At 41.6% G+C, this 18,286-nt stretch overlaps 1 protein-coding gene across 6 annotated transcripts; it reads left to right on the top strand.

Moving 5' to 3' along the window:
- The first annotated feature begins 289 nt into the window (after window positions 1-289).
- Window positions 290-13,704, top strand: ZNF211 (zinc finger protein 211). 6 transcript variants are annotated; one of them, XM_055239849.2, is made up of 4 exons: window positions 3,441-3,728; window positions 4,922-5,048; window positions 10,850-11,005; window positions 11,641-13,704. In XM_055239849.2, the coding sequence occupies exons 1-4, from the start codon at window positions 3,699-3,701 to the stop codon at window positions 13,116-13,118; spliced, it is 1,791 nt and encodes a 596-aa protein (XP_055095824.2). In that variant the 5' UTR covers window positions 3,441-3,698; the 3' UTR covers window positions 13,119-13,704. The 6 variants fall into 6 exon arrangements, with proteins under 6 accessions (XP_063471383.1, XP_063471382.1, XP_055095824.2 ...); XM_063615313.1 differs by lacking the exons at window positions 3,441-3,728; window positions 10,850-11,005 and adding an exon at window positions 290-773; XM_063615312.1 differs by lacking the exon at window positions 10,850-11,005 and having other exon boundaries at window positions 3,440-3,728; window positions 4,922-5,231.
- The last annotated feature ends 4,582 nt before the right edge of the window (window positions 13,705-18,286 follow it).

The raw sequence follows: 18,286 nt of genomic DNA, 5'->3' as shown, positions 1-18,286 counted from the left end.
TAGTAGAGATGGGGTTTCACCGTGTTAGCCAGGATGGTCTCGATCTCCTGACCTCATGATCCACCCACCTTGGCCTCCCAAAGTGCTGGGATTACAGGCGTGAGCCACCGCACCCGGTGATATACTACAGTTTCTAATCCATTCACTTACTGGAGGACATTTTTGTTGCTTCCAAGGTATGCCAGTTTTGGATAAAACTGCTATACACATACATGTACAGGTTTTTGTGTGGACATAAATTTTCCACTCATATGGATAAATTCTGAAAAATATGGTTACCGCATTGTATGGTAAAAGTGTGTTTAGTTTTGTAAGAAACCAACAAACTCCATTTCAAAGTGGCTGTACAACTTTGCGTTCCCATCAGCAATGAGAGCTCCTGTTGCTGTACGTTTTCTCAACCATTTGCAGTTGTCAGCATTACAGAGGTTGTTCATTCTAATAGATGTGTAGTGGTATCTCAGTGCTGTTTTAATTTTCACTTCCCTGATGACATATGATGGGGATTATCTTTTCATACACTTATTTGCCATCTGTGTATCTTCTCTAGTGAGGTATCTAAACCTAAAGTCCTTGCCCATTTCATTTTTTAATCAAGATGTTTCTTTTTTTTCTTTTTTTTTTTTTTTTGAGACGGAGTCTCGCACTGTCACTAGGCTGGAGTGTTGTGGCATGATCTCGGCTCACTGCACCTCCACCTCCTGGGTTCAAGTGATTCTCCTGCCTCAGCCTCCCAAGTAGCTGGGACTACAGGCATGCGCCACCACGCCCAGGTAATTTTTGTATTTTTTAGTAGAGACAGGGTTTCACCATGTTGGCCAGGATGGTCTTGATCTCTTGACCTTGTGATCTGCCTGCCTCAGCCTCCCAAAGTGCTGGGATTACAGGCGTGAGCCACCAAGCCCAGCCCTGAAAAATTTACACAATTATACAAAACTTAGTTAACCTATGCTTCATTACCTCATGAGGAGTATTGGGAAGTTTTGAGTACGTGCAATGGATGGAAACATTGAATTTGGACATAAAGAGTTGTGTCCTTTTTTTTTTTTTTTTTTTTTGGAGACAGAGTCTCACTCTATCACCCAGGCTGGAGTGCAGTGGTGCGATCTTGACTCACTGCAACCTTCACTTCCCAGGTTCAAGTGATTCTGATTCTCCTGCCTCAGCCTCCTGAGTAACTGGGATTACAGGTGCCACCACCACGCCCGGCTAATTTTGCAATTTTTAATGAAGATGGGGTTTCACCATGTTGGCCAGGCTGGTCTTGAACTCCTGACCTCAGGTGATTCGCCCACCTCGGCCTCCCAAAGTGCTGGGATTACAGGTGTGAGCCACTGTGCCCGGCCAGTTATGTGATTTTTCACTAGTTTTTCAGTTGATTACCTGAAAGTATGAATTTTTAAAGCATAATAGGATTCAGCAGTCTCAGGTAGGAAAAAGGTAACCTGGAAAGATCCCTGCATGTGAATGCACACACAGCTTTCAGGGATCTGAGGAAATCCATCATGTGTGGGATGTAGAGGAGATATATGGTAGGAGGTGAAGCAATATGTAATGGTTGGTTCTGTAATATAGGCCCAGCCAAGAACTCTAACCTTTTTCCTAAAAACAATGACAAGACCATTGTGAGATCTAACCAGATGTACAATAGTAGTCATTCCACTTATAAATTTTTGTGGTAAATGTGTAAACAAATACATTATGTATGTGATAAAATCATTTCACAACTTTTAATTTTATTTTATTTTACTGGTATTAATTTGTCCTAAAGGATCATTTTTATTGTGAAATGTAAAATTTGATCTATCTAATATATATAAAATGTATATGTGTACATTTAACAATGTGCATATGTGTACCTTAAAATAATATAAACTTTCTGGGCGACGGAGTGAGGCCCTGTTTAAAATAATGATAATAATTTGATATTTTATGCATTAAAAATTTTTGGCTGGGCATGGTGACTCATGCTTGTAATCTCAGCAGTTTGGGAGGCTGAGGCAAGAAGACTGCATGGCCCTAGGAATTTGAGACTAGCCTAGGCCCTATAGGGAGACCCCATTCCTATAATAATTTTTTTTTTTTAATTAGCCAGGTGTGGTGGTGTGCTTGTAGTCCCAGCTACTCAAGAGGCTGAGGTGGGAGGATCACTTGAGCCCAGGAGGTGGAGGCTGCAATGAGTTATGATTGTTCCACTGTACTCCAGCCTGGGCAACAGAGTGAGACCCTGTCTCAAAAAAAAAAAATTAAATGTTTTGATTATACCAGGAAAATGAACATTCATGTATTAAAGCTTCATGTTTTATGAACAAAACTGACTTTGCAGGCAGGAGAGCGTTTTCTGGGGGCACCAGAAGCAGGGAACTTTCCTTGTCCGTTGGCTTCAGGGCTGCCCACTATCCCTCCACTATCTTCCCATCATAGCCCTGTCTGGTGTCTTTTGTCCCTGACAAAACCTACAAAAAGTGACTTTAACACTTCAGGCTGCATGCACTTGAAGAGCAGTAAGATAACGTTTTTTCGCTTCCCGCTGCCAGTGGAGATCTGCTGGGTGGGCTGCATGGAATCTGAAATGATGTCTAAATACTGAAGTGAATCTCTACACTAGAGACTGATATACAGCTGACCCTTAAACGACGCAGGGGTCAGGGACACCGACCCCCCGCGGAATTGAAAATGCTCGTATTACTTTTGACTCTCCTAGACCTTAACTACTAATAGCCAACTGTTGCCCGGAAGCCTTATGAAGTTGCCCAGAAGCGTTATGAATTACATAAACTCCCAGTCGATTAACACATTTTGTATGATATATGCATGATATATGCATAACACATATATATGATATATGATATATGCATTTTGTATGATATATGCGTTATACATATTTTAGTATAAGAACTATACTTATACTAAAACAGACTAGAGAAAGGGTATCATGAAAATTATAAGAGGCTCGTTGACATTTCACCCAATTAAAAAAGGAAAATAAAAGAATACGGAAGGGAAAATACATTTACTAATCATTAAGTGGAAGTGGATCATCATAAAGGTCTTCATCCTTGTGTTCTTCATGCTGGGCAAGAGAATGAGGAGGGGCTGGTCTTGCTGTCTCTGGGGCAAGAGGTCGGGGAGCTGGAAGAGGCAGGAAAAGGAGCACACTCGAAGTAACGTTTATTGGAAAAAAAAAAAAAACACACCTACGTGTAAATGGACCCGCACAGCTCAAACCTATGTTGTTCAAGTGTCAACCTACTTAAGACCTCAAACACCGAAGCCCCTCAGTCGCCCTGGAGGGCGGCAGACGCACCTTCCTAGCGCTCCCAGCTGTCTGCACACAAGGCGCCCTCGGTAGCAGCCTTGGGGAGACTACATTACCCAGAAAACCTTGCGTCGAGCGGCAGTACTTTGATCCAATGAAAATCCAAGACAGGGGCATTTCCGTATGGGTGTACCCCACCCCCTTAGGGCGTGACTTCTGGCGTCTTCGCAGCGGTCATTTTGGCTGCCCTCCGGTTCGTTCTATCCGTCAGCCGCTTTGGTGCGCTGCATCGGTATCGAAGTGACGGACCGTGAAGGCGCGAGAGTCAGGTCTGAGGGTAGGGGGCAGAGTCGCCCGCAAGGCCGGCCTAGGGATAGCGGTGCTGGGGTTCCCCCCCGGTCGCCCGCAGCTCCCAGTCCAGCTCCGCCCACAGACTCGGATGGCGACCGCACTGAGGGAACCGGCTCCGGTGAGCGCTGCGATCTCCGGGCCTCCCCCGGCCGAGATTCTTAAGTCCCAAGTGAGGGGCACCAGCTCACGTCTCTGTAGCACAGGGTCGGGGACACTGAGGCTCGTGGGTGTGGCCCCTATTTCTGACATCCGATGTGGTGAGCAGGGGGACAAGGGACAGGACCGGCGCGTGCAGAGCTTGGACGGGCATCCGAGAAGGGGGCATTCAGCAACCTGGGCTCCACATTGTTACTGCAGGGAACAAAGTTTGAGAGAGATCTACCTTTATTCTTAGGGCCGTGGGAGCCATAGAGAGCTTGCGCAAACGAGAGATACCATCTGAGTTAGAATTTGAAAAATCCTCTGCAGGCTGTTCAGTGGAAGAAAAGACTTTAGAGATGGATGAGGACGTTGAGGCAGAGGGAGGTTGAAAATTTTTCCAAGGCCATACAACTGGTGAGAGGCAGCACTAAGGACCGAGGCGCACAGGTTAGACAGTCGACCCAAAGTTACGTGGCTCTGGGCCGGGGCAAGGGTACAGGGAAGGCCTGTGCCCATGGAGCACTGCCATGATCACATTCCTCTGAGGCCTGCGTCTTTCCACAGGTTCCCATAGCTACAGAGGTGCTTTTCAAACTTACATAGGTAAGTGGAGGTATCTCGGCCCCTCACTGGTCTGGAATGTCGCTCCTCCCTCCCCAGACAGATATTTTCTTTAGATTTGTGGTGTCATGGGACTCACCTACCATTCTCTCAGCCTTTGGTTTGGGAACCCTGGAGAATCCCTGAGCTCAGGGTCCTGAGTCCAGGCCAATGTTTCCATTTGGAGCAGCCAATGGAAAGAGGGGTGAAAGTTTATGATAGGAACAGGTAGGTACCAGCTTTTGGAACTCCTTGGAGGTGAGGCTGAGCTGGTTCAGGGAACTGCGGGTTTCCTTTATTTCTGTGGCGTTTGGCATCTATTGTGAGGAAGTTGGAGTTTGGGATCAGAGGAGGGAGATTTATCTAACCCAAGTGTTGACAGGATACAGAGTGGAAAACAGAATGAACACAGTGACCAATGGGAATGTGAAGAGACAGCAGGGATCAATGACACCAAGGTCTGGTGTCTCTTCTGACTTGGGGATCTTGGGAGGAGAATGTATGGGGACATGGATTTTGAGTCTTCCAAAGTGAGACTGTTCATGGTTTCATCAATCCCTATTATGCTAGGGAAGTGTGACCTTTGAAGATGTGGCCGTGTACTTCTCCTGGGAGGAATGGGATCTCCTTGATGAGTCTCAGAAACACCTGTACTTCGATGTGATGCTGGAGAACTTTGCACTTACGTCCTCCCTGGGTAAGGCCCTCATACCCACCCTTGTGCCCTGGACTAGGCTCTCTGTTTCTCCTTTTCCTCAGGAGCAGCTCTGTCCTCATATCTGGACCATAGGCACTGCCTCCTCCCCCAGTTCCCTGGGTAGATGTTGTGGACTGAGTGCAAGCCTACTTCCCTTATCGTCCCAGCCCAAAAGCATCTTGGGTAAGGATTTGGGATCAGTAGTCTTACAGTAAGCCTAATAGATCCCACCTGACTTGCCTTCTCCCTGTCTGGTGACTTTCTAGATCAATGGCACCCAGTTTTCTCTCCCTTCATGTACCTACCATTTATTTGTACTTGACTGTGACATGAAATGTAGTCACTGATATTGTCACTATTTACACACATTATTCTTCAACCACCAACCTTTCCATTAACAGCAGAACACTCTAACGAATTGTGCCACAGAGACACTACACAGACTGTTCGTATAGAAACCTCCTTCAAGGTGTTTTTCTTTGTTTTTAATTGTAAAATATATATAACAAAATTTACCATTTTAATCATTTTCACGTATATAGTTCAGCAGCATTTAGTACATTCACATTGTTGTGCAACCATCACCACCAACCTTCTATAATACTTTTTCATCTTATAAAACTGAAACTTTGTACTCATTAAACAATAACTCTTCCCATCCCCTGGCAACCACCATTTTACTTTTGGTCTGTATGAATTTGTCTACTGTAAGTGCCTCATATGAGTGAGATCACACAATATTTGTTCTTTTCTATCTGGCTTACTTCACTTAGCATAATATCTTCAAGGTTCATCCATGTTGTAATATATATCAGAATTGCTTCTTTTTTAAGGCTGAATAATATTCTTTTGTATGTATTACAGTTTGTTTATCCATTTCTTCATCAGTGGACACAGGTTGTTTTCACCTTCTGGCTGTCGTGAATAATATTACCGTGAACATGGGTGTACAGATATGTATTTGTGTCCTTGCTTTCAATTCTTTTGGGTATTGGCCCAAAAGTAGAATTTCTGGATTGTAAGGTAATTATTTTTAATTTTTAAGGAACCACTAAAATTGTTTTTATAGCAGCTGCACCATTTTACATTCCCACAAGCAGCTGACAAAGGTTCCAGTTTCTTCACACCCTCACCATCACTTGTTATTTTCTGATTTTTTTGATAAGTCATCCAAATTGGTGTGAGGTGATATCTCATTGTGTTTGTGATTTGCAGATTACTGATATTGAACATCTATTCATGTGCTGATTGGCTATTTGTATATCTTCAGATGATGTTGCTTATTCAAGTCCTTTGCCTATTTTTAAATTAGGTTTTATTAATTATAATTAGAAGTATTAAATATAATTTTTTATTGAGCTTTAAGAGTTATCTGTGTATTCTAGCTATTCCCTTATCAGATACGTGATTTGCAAATATTTTCTCTTATTCTGTGGGTTACGTTTTTAGTGTGTTAATAGGATCCTTTGATGTACACGTTTCTCATTTTGATGAATTCAGTTTTACTTTTTTACTTTTATTGTCTATGCTTTTTATTTCATATCCAAGGAATCATTAACAAGTCCAATGTCATGAAGCTTTTTCCTTGTTTTAAGACTTTTTTTTTTTTTTTTTTTTTGAGACGGAGTCTTGCTCTTTCACCCAGGCTGGAGTGCAGTGGCGCGATCTCGGCTCACTGCAGGCTCCGCCCCCCGGGGTTCACGCCATTCTCCTGCCTCAGCCTCCCTTGTAGCTGGGACTACAGGCGCCTGCCACCTCGCCCGGCTAATTTTTTGTATTTTTAGTAGAGACGGGGTTTCACCGTGTTAGCCAGGATGGTCTCGATCTCCTGACCTCGTGATCCGCCCGCCTCAGCCTCCCAAAGTGCTGGGATTACAGGCGTGAGCCACCGCGCCCGGCCCGTTTTAAGACTTTTATAGTTTTAGTGCTTACATTCAGATCTTTGATCTGTTTTGAATTAATTTTTATATGTGGTGTCAGATAAGGGACCAACTTCATTCTTTCACGTGTAGATATCCAGTTTTCCTAGCATCATGTGTTGAAAAATCTGTCTTCTTTCTCCTGGTCAAAAATTATTTGGCCAGATATTTGAGGGTTTATTTCTGGGGTCTCTTCTAGTCCATTGATCTATATGTCTTTATGGGAGTACCACACTGTTTTAATTTCTATAGCCTGGCAGTAAGTTTTGAAATTATGAACTGTGAGTCTTCCAACTTTCATCCTTTTCCAGATTGTTTTAGCTATTCTGTGTCTCTCGATATTTCAAATGAATTTTAGGATGGATTTTTTTATTTCTGCAAAATGACGTCATTTGGATTTTGATAGGTATTGCACTTTCTATAGATTACTTTGGCTAGTATAGACATCTTAACAATATTGAGCCCTCTAGTCCATGAGCAGGCATGTGATCTATTTTCTTTTATTAATGTTTTATTTAATTCATTTTAGCAATATTTTGTAGTTTCTAGTGTACAAGGCTTTTACTTGTTTGGTTAAGTTAATCTTTAATGTTTTATTCTTTTTGATATAAGTGGAATTGTTTACTTTTCAAACTGTTCACCATTAGTGTATAGAAACGTAACTGATTTTTGCATGTTGTATTTATATTCTTCTATTTGCTGAATTTCCTTATTAGTTGTAACAGTTTTTCAGTGGAATCTTTATGGTATTCCATGTATATCATCTGTGAGCAGGGATAATTTTACTCCTCCTTTCCCATTTTGGTCCCTTTTCTTTCTTTTTCTTGCCTAATTGCTACGTTGAACAGAAGTGCTAAAAGTAGGCATCCTTATCTTGTCCTTAATCTTAGAGGAAAATCTTTCAGTCTTTCATTGTTGAGTATAATTTTAGCTGTGGGCCTTTTTTTTTTTTTTTTTGGCATATGGATTTTATTATGTTTAGGTACTTTCCCTGTATTCCTGGTTTGCTGAGTGTTTTCTCCACGAAAAAGTGTTGCATATTGTCTAATGCTTTTAGTGCATCAGCTGAGATGATCATTTTAATTTTTTTAGAGATGGGGTCTTGCTATGTTACACAGGCTGGTCTTAAGCTCCTGGCCTCAAGCGATCCTCCTGCCTCAGCCTCCCAAGTAGCTGGGATTACAGGTGCAAGCCACCACTTTGATCTGTTTTTGTTTGTTGAACCATCGTTGCATTCCAGGAGTAAATTCTATCTGGTCGTAGTGCATAATCCTTTTAATATGCTGTTGAATTCAGTTTGCTAATGTTTGGTTGATGGTTTTTGCATTAATAATCATCAAGGATATTGGTCTGTAGTTTTATTTTCTTACACAATCTTTGTGTCATTTGGAATCAGGGTAATGCTGGCCATACAGAATGAGTTTAGATGTGTGTATGCTACAGTTTTTTGAGAGAATTTGAAAAGGATAAGTATTAGTTCTTAGTTAAATGATTGGTAGAATTCATCTGTGAAGCCATCAAGTCAAGGGCTTTTCTTTAAGGTTTGTCTTTTTTTTTTTTTTTTTTTTTTTTGAGACAGAGTATTGCTCTGACACCCAGGCTAGAGTGCAGTGGTGTGATCTTGGCTCACTGCAACCTCCACTTCCTGGATTCAAGCAATTCTCCTGCCTTGGCCTCCCGAGTAGCTGGGGTTACAGGCACGTGCCACCACACCTGACTAATTTTTGTATTTTTAATAGAGACAGAGTTTTACCATGTTGGCCAGGCTGGTCTTGAACTCCTGACCTCAGGTGATCCACCCACCTCAGCTTCCCAAAGTGCTGGAATTACAGGCATGAGCCACTGCACCTGGCCAGGTTTGTCAATTTTGATAACCTTTTCAAAGAAACACCTTTTGGTTTTGTTGATTTTTTTAATATTGTTTTTCTCTTCTCTATTTTATTTATCTAGGCTTTAGTCTTTATTATTTTTTTCCTGCCAGCTTTGGTTTTAGTTTGTTCCTCTTTTTATAATCCCTAAATTGTAAAAATAGATTGCTGAGTTGAGATCTTTCTTCTTTTTAATGTTTATAGCTATAAATTTCCCCTTTAGTACTGCTTTTACTGCATCTCCAATTTATTTCCATTCTGACTTCTTCATGGCCCCATTGGTTGTTCAATATTGTATTAATTTCTACAGATTTGTAAATTTTTTAGTTTCCTTCTGTTAAGAGTTCCCACCCTCATCCCACTGTGGTTGGAGAAGATACTTTGTATGATGTGTGTCTAAATCAAATGAGGCTTAATTTATGGTCTGTCCTGGAGAATGTTCTAGGTACATATGAGGGGAATGTATATTCTGTTGTTGTTGGGTAGAATGCTCTTTATATATTTGTTAGAGCTAGTTGGTTGTTTAGGTCCTCTGTTTTCTCACTTCTCTCTGATTGTTCTATCCACTGCTGAGAGTCAGGTGTTGATGTCTCTAACTGTTATTGTAGAACTATCTATTTCTCCCTTCAGTTCTGTCCATTTTTGCCTTACGTGTTTTAATGGTCTATTATTAGGTGCATAAGTGTTTATAAATGTTATATCTTCTTGCTCTACTGAACATTTTATTAGTATATAATATCCTTTTATATTTCTTGTTACCCTTTTTGATTTAAAATCTCTATTGTATGATATTAGTGTAGCCATTCTTACTCTTTTTTGCTTGCTATTTGCATGGAATATCTTTTTGTAGGCTGTCACTTTCACCTCATTTATATCTTTGGATCTAAAGCAAATCTCTTGTAGACATCATGAAGTTGGATCATGGGTTGTTTTTATTTTAACCCATTCTGCCAATCTTTGTCTTTTGGCAGAGTTTAAGCTAAAAGTTGGGAGTGTTTAAGGCATTTACGTTTAAGGTAATCACTGATAAGGAAGGGCTGACTTCTATCATTTTGCTCTTTGTTTTCCCCATGTCTTATAGCCTTATAGCTTTTTTGACCCTAATTTCCTGCATTACTGCTTCTTTTGTGTTTGGCTCACTTTTTTTTTTTTTTTTTTTTTTTTTTTGGTGAAACTTCTTAATTCCTTGTCATTTCCTTTGTATACTTTTTTTTTTTTTTAATGGAGTCTCGCTCTGTCACCCAAGCTGGAGTGCAGTGGGGCGATCTCGGCTCACTGCAACCTCTGCCTCCCATGTTCAAGCGATTCTCCTGCCTCAGCCTCCTGAGGAATCCCTCCTGGGATTACAAACGCACACCACCACACCCAGCTAATTTTTGTATTTTTAGTAGAGACAGGGTTTCACCATGTTGGCCATGCTGGTCCCAAACTGACCTCAGTTGATCCACCCACCTCAGCCTCCCAAAGTGCTGAGATTACAGGTGTGAGCCACCACGCTCAGTTCTTTGTATACTTTATGTAGCTCTTTTTTTAAAAATAGTTACCTTGGCCGGGCGCGGTGGCTCACGCTTGTAATCCCAGCACTTTGGGAGGCCGAGGCGGGCGGATCACGAGGTCAGGAGATCGAGACCACGGTGAAACCCCTTCTCTACTAAAAAAATACAAAAAATTAGCCAGGCGTGGTGGCGGGCGCCTATAGTCCCAGCTACTCGGAGAGGCTGAGGCAGGAGAATGGCGTGAACCCGGGAGGTGGAGCTTGCAGTGAGCTGAGATTGTGCCACTGCACTCCTGCCTGGGCGACAGAGCGAGACTCCATCTCAAAAAAAATAAATAAATAAAAATAAAAATAAAAAAATAAAAATAGTTACCATGGGGATTACATTTAACATCCTAAAGTTACAACACTCTAACTTGAATTTATACAAACTTAATTTCTTTAACTTTCCTTTTTCTTTTTTGTGCCATGTTGTTCTGGGCCAGTGTTAGTTGCTCACGTGTCCTGTCTTTCCCTTAGGACTTACATCATCCTGGTGTCATGTAGTTGCTCAACTAGGGCTAGGGGAAGTGCCCTCTGTTCTTCACAGGATGTTCATATTTCCAGCCTCAGCAAGATGGGATCAGAGAGGGCCTGGCCTACATGAATGGCACTTGGGAAAAGGCATGTCATTAAGTCTGTGTTTAAATTGCACCAGGAACCTGTCCTGTTTGACTTGTCTTGATGCCATTGTCAGAGACGCTTCACTTCGACCTTCCCCTCTTCATTCTTAACAGTTTACAAACTTGTTATTTCTACTACTTGTCATTTTTATTTTGACTTCTAGCTAACGCTAATCCTCAGCTCTCTGGGCTCCTTATCCTACCTGTTCTTTTCACTGTTCCCTCTGTAGCATTCTTTAATATTATTTTGTCCTGAAGTATGCATATCTCCCTTAATAGTCCCCGAACACCAGTTACTGTTCCAGTGAGATTTTCCTGGGCCTGGGCATACACTTCACAGCATCACTTGTCACCAGCAGATATGATCCCGCTAAAAGCTATTATCAGAGGAATTAATTGTAGAACATGCCTCTTAGTCCTGGGCCATACCTTAACCTTGTGCACTGTACCTGGGAGGGCCTACCCTATTCCGTAACCTTAGGGACCAGTAATGCACAACAGCTGCTTCCTCAACCTGACCCCCAACTCACTTTTCCTAAAAACAGGCCCATATACTGGTTCTTTGCTGTAACTGATGTGCATTTGCAATTGCATTGCCTCCTCCTAATAAAGGTAACATGTACTTCACCATGACCTCTTTATTTTTAGGTTGTTGGCGTGGAGTGGAACACGAGGAAACACCTTCTGAACAGAGAATTTCTGTAGAAAGAGTGCCACAGTTCAGGACTTCCAAAGAAGGTTCATCTTCCCAGAATGCCGACTCCTGTGAAATATGTGGCCTGGTCTTGAGAGGTATTTTGCACTTAGCTGAACACCAAGGAACAAACTGTGGGCAGAAACTGCACACATGTGGAAAACAGTTCTACATCAGTGCAAATCTTCAACAGCACCAGAGGCAGCACATTAAAGAGGCACCTTTCAGAAGTTATGTGGACATGGCCTCATTTACACAGAGCTGCATAGTCCATGTGTCAGAGAAGCCCTTTACCTGCAGGGAGATCAGGAAAGACTTCCTGGCCAACATGAAGTTTCTCCATCAAGAGGCCACTCAAACAGGGGAGAAGCCAAATAACAGTAACAAGTGTGCGGTAGTCTTTTACAGTGGAAAAAGTCATCACAACTGGGGAAAATGCAGTAAAGCCTTTAGCCACACAGACACACTTGTTCAGGACCAGAGAATCCTCACTAGAGAAGGGCTTTTTGAGTGCAGTAAATGTGGGAAAGCATGTACACGAAGATGTAACCTCATTCAGCACCAGAAAGTCCACAGTGAAGAAAGGCCTTATGAATGCAATGAATGTGGAAAATTCTTTACTTACTACTCCAGTTTCATTATACATCAGAGAGTTCATACTGGAGAAAGGCCTTATGAGTGCCCTGAATGTGGGAAATCCTTTAGTCAGATATACAGCCTCAATAGCCATAGGAAAGTTCACACTGGAGAAAGGCCTTATGAATGTGGGGAATGTGGGAAATCTTTTAGCCAAAGGTCCAACCTCATGCAGCATCGCAGAGTTCACACTGGAGAAAGGCCTTATGAATGCAGCGAATGTGGGAAATCTTTTAGCCAAAACTTCAGCCTGATTTACCACCAGAGAGTTCACACTGGAGAAAGACCTCATGAGTGCAGTGAATGTGGAAAATCCTTTAGCCGAAGCTCCAGTCTCATTCACCACCGGAGACTTCACACTGGAGAAAGACCCTATGAATGCAGTAAATGTGGGAAATCATTTAAGCAAAGCTCCAGCTTCAGTTCACATCGAAAAGTCCACACAGGGGAAAGGCCTTATGTGTGTGGGGAATGTGGGAAATCCTTTAGCCATAGCTCCAACCTTAAGAACCACCAGAGAGTTCACACTGGAGAAAGGCCTGTTGAGTGCAGTGAATGTAGCAAATCCTTTAGCTGTAAATCTAACCTCATTAAACACCTGAGAGTTCACACTGGAGAAAGGCCTTATGAGTGCAGTGAATGTGGGAAATCCTTTAGCCAAAGTTCTAGCCTCATTCAACACCGGAGAGTTCACACTGGAAAAAGGCCTTACCAGTGCAGTCAATGTGGGAAATCCTTTGGCTGCAAATCTGTCCTCATTCAACACCAGAGAGTTCACATTGGAGAAAAGCCTTAGCTGTACTGAGAATATGCAATTTCCTTTTAGTGTAATTATACTGAAGGAGTACACCTGTGAGAAAGACAAGTACCTGATTTGGAAGCCCCAACATCTAAGGATATACAGTGGGTGGATTCCCCTTAAGTTCCAGGTATGTGTTACACTTTCTAACGTGCCATTTAGAAAGTGTTAGACTTTCTCACCTGCCGTTTATGGCTCTTGCCATTTATGTCACTGACAGTTTCTGAGGCAGAAGCCGTATCACGTCTACCACCTGTGAGGTCCACACAGTGTGCATCATTTACCTCCTGAACCTGCTCATGGAAGCAGACCTCTGTTTCTCCCCATTTGCTAGAAGAAATCATGAATAGTCTGAGTCTCCCTCTCTGACAAGTTAGGGCATGGACTTGACCCAGCTTTTTGCCAGAGGACCCAATATGAGTGTTGTTGGCGGCTTGCCAAGAAGGACTATCTTTTTCAAGACATGTTGGTTTCATGTGACACCTCTATGGATTTTTTCCAGCCTCTAAGTCACCAACGTGGGAACTGCTTGCCTCACGTTGCTTTGTTTTTTACAATAATAAAGGCATTATTATTTAAGCTACCTTTGTCTTGGCGTTTGATTCACTCTTTGAGGTGGTTCAAAAACAGAATTGGGCCCTGCCAGCTTTACAGAGTAAGCACCTTTGGAGGGAAAGGGAGGTATCATATTATTTGTATGCCTCAGAGACAACAGTATAATGGAAAAATACAACTGTCTTTCCAGTTTTGGCCTAATCCGAATTTGAATTATTGCCCAAGGCCTTCTAGGAAATACTGCAGGATTTTATAGTCTTAATTTGTGGACTGGATGCCAGGATTTTTTGTGGGTTCAAAGGACACCCCGAGGAAGTGGGAAATTGTGACAAACTCCATTGCTTCTGGGAACAAGATGAATTTTGTTGTTATCCACAGGGGTTATTACATACTGCCCAACACTGTTGAGGCAGTCTACCCCAGGTCCTGCCAAGGAACCAAGTGCCCCAATACAATTTAGTAGGCTACCGTCACTGTTAAAATGATGGGGGAACCATAATTGGTGTGGAAACACCGGGTTACTAGGGAGTAAAGGAGACTGCAGCAAACTGGATGGAATGTGCTCCTTGTAATATGTTCTAGTAATTGTGCAGGATCAGTGTGTACAGACATTCTTAGAATTTCCAGGCATGTGTATTTTTTGTAGCTGAGGTGACTGTCAAAAAATAACAAAACAACCTAAAGGTTTTGTGTATTCCAATAGCGTTTCTGGGATGTGCACCTCAAGGACATTGCTGCATAGGCCAGGAAAACAAGCATAGAAAAAAGGGGCGGGGGATGTCCTTCCAGGAATGTGACTTTGTAACCTACCATCATCCTGTGTTTAAATGCATTCAGATCAGTTTCATTGATTACCAATATTTGCTGCCCACTGAGGCAAGGTGCCCCTCCAAGGTCATCAGGAAAGAGAGTTAATGTAGGGTTACCAAACCGAGTCAAACACACATTATACCATCATTATAATTATTACAATGAACATATCAGTCACCTCTGATTTACCTTAGGCCTTTTTCTAAGCTCTCCCTCCCCTCTCTGGCCCTGAAGGCAACCATTGATTTATATCTTCATTTATAATAGGTTTGTATTTTCTATAGTATATGATTTTATTAATGTCTTTTTTTTCCAGTTTCATTCATGATGCATAATTATTTTGAGATTCATCAATGGAGCTTATATGTGTTGTTCATTCTTTTTATTGCTGAGTGGTATATTTTTTATGAATATACTATTTGTTATCCATTCATTTGTTTATGAGCATTTAGGTTATATCTAGTTTTGGCTATTGCAAATAAAGCTGCTACAAATGTACAATTCTTCATATGTGCATTTTTTTCACTTCTCTCGTGCATGTCTGAGACACAGGATAAGTGAATGTTTAACTTATTAAGAAATGGCCAAAAATGGGCTGGGTGCGGTGGCTCACGCCTGTACTCCCAGCACTTTGGGAGGCCGAGGCAGGCAGATCACGAGGTCAACAGATCAAAACCATCCTGGCCAACATGGTGAAACCCCATCTGTACTAAAAATACAAAAATTAGCTGGGTGTGGTGGCGTGCGCCTGTAGTCCCAGCTACTCGGGAGGCTGAGGCAGGGAATCACTTGAACCCAGAAGGCGGAGGTTGCAGTAAGCCAAGATCGTGCCACTGCACTCCAGCCTGGCAACAAAGTGAGACTCTATCTCAAAAAAAAAAAAAAAAAAAAAAAGAAAGAAATGGCCAAATTGATCTAAAATGGCTGTTTGCTCTTGCTTACCTACTGGGAATGTATGAGAATTCCAGGTTTTCCACATCCTTGCCAATACTTGGCATGGTCTATCTTTTAGAATGTACCCTTTTAATAAGTGTGCAGTAGTTTTAATTGCATTTCCCTAAGGATTCATGATGTTGAACATTTTTTCATGTGTTTATTTTCCAAATGTATATCTTCTTTTTACATTTCTTTTTTTTTTTTTGAGATGGAGTCTTGCTCTGTCGCCCAGGCTGGAATGCAGTGGCGTGATCTCAGCTCACTGCAAGCTCTGCCTCCCGGTTTCACGCCATTCTCCTGCCTCAGCCTCCTGAGTAGCTGAGACTACAGGTGCCTGCCACCAAGCCCGGCTAATTTTTTTTTTTTTTTTTTGTACTTTTTAGTAGAGACGGGGTTTCACCATGTTAGGATGGTCTCGATCTCCTGACCTCGTGATCCACCGGCCTCAGCCTCCCAAAGTGCTGGGATTACAGGTGTGAGCCACTGTGCCCATCCTGCCAACTGTATATCTTCTTTGATAAAATGTCTGTTCATATATTTTATCTGTTTGTTAGCAATTGTGTCTGTTTTGCTTTTCATTAAAAGATAGTTTTTGTTCCACAATTATTTTCATGCTATGCACAGTGTAATTACCACATACACCACACACTTTTAAATTTAAATATTATTCACATATTCTCTATCACATTCTTAAGTCTAGACACTTAGTAATACAGTAAATCAAGCTGTGGTTTATAGTGATGCCGGTTTCCGTGGTGTAAAACTTCCCATTGTGGCCAATTTCAAACTGTCATCATGTCACTGAATTTGGGGTTGGGAAGAGCCATCAGAAACATACCATTTCCACAATAGTGATCCATATTTAAATTTACTTCTAAGTAAATTTATTTGCAAGTTTACTACCTGCAAATAGCCTCTAGAATGTAGACAATAAAACATAGTAAAATGATTAGGAAGTGACAAATTTTGAATATTTGTTTTTTAAAAAATATAAAGCAGGTGTAATTGACCATGCAAACTGCACATATTTTTAAATGTACATTTTGATATTTCGATACATGCTTATATCCTTAAAATCAAAAATTTTATTGAAAACAAGTGAAAAGACAATCTGTAATACTGTTAACAGTTAACAGTTAAGTTATTGTGTTAAATACATCAATTGTCCAAAAAACAAAGCAGGAAACATATTTGAAATTCATGCAGTTCTTGCTGTATTCATCTTCATGAACTGAAGATGCCTTGACAAAACATGAGAAAGAATGCGGGCCGGGCGTGGTGGCTCACGCTTGTAATCCCAGCACTTTGGGAGGCCGAGGCGGGTGGATCACGAGGTCAGGAGATCGAGACCACGGTGAAACCCCGTCTCTACTAAAAGTACAAAAAAATTAGCCGGGCGTGGTGGCGGGCGCCTGTAGTCCCAGCTACTCGGAGAGGCTGAGGCAGGAGAATGGCGTGAACCCGGGAGGCGGAGCTTGCAGTGAGCCGAGATCGCGCCACTGCACTCCAGCCTGGGTGACAGAGCGAGACTCCGTCTCAAAAAAAAAAAAAAAAAATTATACTGAAAGTCCTATCTCATGCAATCAGGTGAGACAAGAAATATATAATCTGTAAAGAAGAAACAAAGCTAAGTCCCTCACCCCCTTAAAATATTTCTTAAATGTCATTTTCACTGTAAGTCCTACTATGAACACCTGATTTACTGTTTCACCCCATCCTTACCAACTTTACTTCTCAGTTGTATCCTGCTCTTTTCCCTTTTCCGTAGAACCCATCATTCTCTAATACACTATTAGCCTAATAACATGGGTGCTTTGCTTACTGCTTATTGTCAGTTTCTATCAACTAAGTCTAAGTTCCATGTAAGCAATTTTCTTTCTAATTTTGTGTGTTGATATACCCCATATAATGAAAAAAGGACCTGATCCACAAAAAATATGCAATAATTTTTTTTGAGGGGCAGAGCCTTGCTATGTCGTCCAGGCTGGAGTTCAGTGGCATGATCACAGCTAACAGCAGCCTCGAACTCTCAAACTCTTGGGCTCAAAGGATCCTCCTGCTTCTGCCTCCCAAAGTGCTGGTATTGCAAGTGGGAGCCGCTGCACCTGGTCTCAATAAATAGTTTTTGAAACACTGAAGAAATATGACATACCAATTTCCTATTCATCTTTACCTCTCCAGAAATTCTGTCTAATTCATTCACTGTCTCTACCTTCAAGTTACTTTGTTCTATGTGATGATTAAAAAGAAAACACACACAGCTCTATATTCTGCTACCAAAACCTTCAAAGCAGCCAGGAATCCAGCAGAGCCATATTCTTACCTTCATTCTCTTTCTCCTTAGATCTTGCTGTCCTCTGCTTACCTACCCTACAGGTCAATTTTATTTTTACTTTTTCATTTTTCCTACATAGGGTGTTCCTCAGCTACTTCTGTCATTCCTATTAGATATCTTTATGATTCACCATTAATAGTTTCAGTAATATACACAATACTCAAATGTTCTTCACAAATAACCTCCATTCTCCTTACAGATGGTCGCTGCAATTACAGGTGAAGTGATAACCACTTCCCAGCAAAAAGGCGAGATCAAGGAGTTCCAAATCTTTATCTCAGGTTCAGATGCTCTTTCCACACCTGTATGGATGCTGTCACTCCATCATTCTGACACCAGATGCCAAGTGAGTAATTCATGCTTTTCAAGTAAGTTTCAGGTCCTTAGATGGAAACTATCTCAGAAAATCCAGTATTAATTGTTCTCTGTAAAACATTTCTGGGTTTGGAACACAAAAGAGTTTATATAGTAGGAAGGTCATTTGCTGAGAAAACTAGACACACATCGCATCCTGTCTATATGCCACAGA

The sequence above is a fragment of the Symphalangus syndactylus genome, chromosome 13 (genome assembly GCF_028878055.3).
Source record: "Symphalangus syndactylus isolate Jambi chromosome 13, NHGRI_mSymSyn1-v2.1_pri, whole genome shotgun sequence".
In the NCBI taxonomy this organism is placed as follows: domain Eukaryota; kingdom Metazoa; phylum Chordata; class Mammalia; order Primates; family Hylobatidae; genus Symphalangus; species Symphalangus syndactylus.
Note: the sequence above shows the minus strand (reverse complement) of the source record. Positions and strands in the feature narration are given on the sequence as shown.

Coding starts and splice junctions, on each gene's coding strand:
- ZNF211 (XM_063615312.1), top strand. CDS start 3,699: ATGGCGACCGCACTGAGGGAACCGGCTCCG. Junction 3,729..4,921: donor CACTGAGGGAACCGGCTCCG/GTGAGCGCTGCG, acceptor CTATTATGCTAG/GGAAGTGTGACCTTTGAAGA. Junction 5,232..11,640: donor CCAGCCCAAAAGCATCTTGG/GTAAGGATTTGG, acceptor CTTTATTTTTAG/GTTGTTGGCGTGGAGTGGAA.